At 49.9% G+C, this 2,405-nt stretch overlaps 1 protein-coding gene across 1 annotated transcript; it reads right to left on the reverse strand.

The window, feature by feature from the left end:
* Positions 1-96: 96 nt before the first annotated feature.
* Positions 97-1,414, reverse strand: LOC104946962 (forkhead box protein Q1-like). Its single transcript, XM_010772881.1, has one exon. It carries the CDS (start codon positions 1,248-1,250, stop codon positions 372-374), a length of 879 nt encoding a protein of 292 aa, XP_010771183.1. The 5' UTR covers positions 1,251-1,414; the 3' UTR covers positions 97-371.
* Between the last annotated feature and the right edge of the window lie 991 nt (positions 1,415-2,405).

A 2,405-nucleotide genomic window follows, 5' to 3' on the forward strand; every position in this document is an offset into this window, starting at 1 on the left:
ACACACACACACACACACACACACACACACACACACACACACACACACACTACACACACACACACACACACACACACACACACACACACACACACACACACACACACACACACACACACACACACACACACACACACACACACACACACACACGCGCGCGCGCGCGCTGGAATGTCCTGCGATGATAGCAACTATTAGCCAGTCACCACAATCCGTTATATTAACAACATGTGTGTTTCCCTCACAGCAGAATGACTTTCAGTACAGACACACTCTCAAACATTTAAACAGCTAAAGCACTGAAAGTTACGAGCGCCCACAAAGTGCACATCATGGATCAACACATAGAGTCTGACAGCAGTCCTAGTACTTTATGAGAGCAGGGAGTCTATTTGGAAACCTCGCGCCTTGTTGGGCATCTTGAGCGCGTGCACGCCGTGCAGAGCGGCCTCAGGTGGTGTGTGCTGCAGGTATGTGAGTGCATCCCTGCCGGGCTCCGTGCTGCTGTACGCCCCCTCTGACAGGTACTGTGCGGGGTAGCTCAGAGTGTAAGGCAGTATGTGGGCCCCTGGGGACCAGTAGAACAGGGGGGCGTGGGTCTGTGCATCCACGTGGATGTCCTCCCTCCGTTTGAAGGGTGTGCTGAGGATGCTGTCGATGGCGAAGGAGCTGGAAAACTTGACCCCCACCCTCTCCTCCGGGAGGCGTGTGTCCTCGCTCAGGATGTCCGGGCTCTCCCGCTCCTTGCCGGACCTCTTGGCGATGCGCTTCCTCCTGCGGCGGAACACCCCGTCCGCGAAGGTGTACTCGCTATGCGGGTTGAGCATCCAGTAGTTGTCCTTGCCCCAGGGTCTAGAGGGGTCCCGCAGAACTTTGAGGAAGCAGTCGTTGAGGGACAAGTTGTGGCGCACCGAATTCCTCCAGCCGGTGTAGCTGCCGCGGAAAAACGGGAACTTCTTCATCAGATAGTCGTTGATCTCCGCCAGGGTGAGGCGGCCGCTGCTGGACTCCCGGATGGCCATGGCGATGAGGGCGATGTAGGAGTAAGGTGGCTTGGGTCTGCGGGTGTAGGGCTTCCCCTTGCTGCCTTCCCCGCTCGGGGCGACAGGTGCCGGGCTGTTGGCCACGAAGTCCCCGTCCGACCCCAGCTCGTCCCCGGATAGAGGAGACGGGATCCCCCCCTCTGCGTCTAGGCACAACTCCAGCGGCTTCTGCGCGAAGTGGTGTGCAGAGAAAACTTCTAGTTTCATTTTCTCCTCCACAAAAAGCTGATTGTTACTCTTAAGTCTCCTCCGTAGAGTGTTCTGTGCTGAGCGGCAGAGCAGGTGTCCTGACAGCAGAGCAATGGCTCAGTGTGTTTGTGTTGTAGAGGCTTGTCTTTATCGCTGGAGGCACCCTGAGCCTCAGTCTGGAGCAGAATACAGATCTGTCTCCGGAGACACGATTGTCTTGCTATAATATAATGCCTCGGCAAGGGACGGCCCACAGGCGGGGTTTCCAGCCCCAATCCATTGAAGCGATTGAGTGATTTAGTGTATGTTTACAATTGGACGCTACCGTGCCACGCCAGGGAGGGAGGGAGTGGGGGAGGGAAGAGAGAGAGGGCAGGTATGAATAATAATTAAGTCTGAGATGCAACCAGCATCTATCTATCTATCGATCGATCGATCGATCGATCGATCTATCTATCTACTTTCTTGTTGTCTGTCTGTCTGTCTGTCTTTCCTTCCTTTCCTTTATTTTTTCCAAAAGTAGTTTATCACACAGATAATAAAGTACACTTATGTAGCCAACATCAACGTTTCATAACACAATAGCTCTTCTTAGTTCCCCTTCTCCTATTTGGATTTCATTCAATTCTTGAGTGTCAAAAAATAGTTTAAATGCCTTTTACCAGGTCCAGTTTATATATTTTAGATTGGTTTACTCGCTTCTTATTAAAACACTTAGATTTAAGGTTGTTTATTGGGGAATATTATCTTTTTTCACACAACAACAAAGCCTCTAGGGAGGGTTGAACATTCGGTAAATGAAAAATAAATAATAAAAACACTGAATTAATATAAAAATGAAAGAACACTAAACGGAAAAATGTAGATTAATGTTATTTTTCACATCAACCTGCTGCTCACTGCACTGGTGGAACGGGGAAGTAATGCAGACGCACATCTGAAATAATAGAGATGGGTTTGGAGGAGTTCCAATGAATGATATGTAACTCTCGGGTTAAGTAACAGGGTTGAGGAGGGAATACAAAACAAAAATAGATTGTTTAAGAGGTGATATAAAGTTCAGAGAACAACCACACCTGCATGCAAAGAAACACTAGACTAGAGCAACAAAAGCCAGAACAGGCAACTCATGACTGAACCAGTGATGCAAATAAGCAGAGGGGAGCGGGGGGG

The sequence above is a fragment of the Notothenia coriiceps genome, unplaced genomic scaffold (genome assembly GCF_000735185.1).
Source record: "Notothenia coriiceps isolate Sejong01 unplaced genomic scaffold, NC01 NC01_scaffold00011665, whole genome shotgun sequence".
Classification (NCBI taxonomy): domain Eukaryota; kingdom Metazoa; phylum Chordata; class Actinopteri; order Perciformes; family Nototheniidae; genus Notothenia; species Notothenia coriiceps.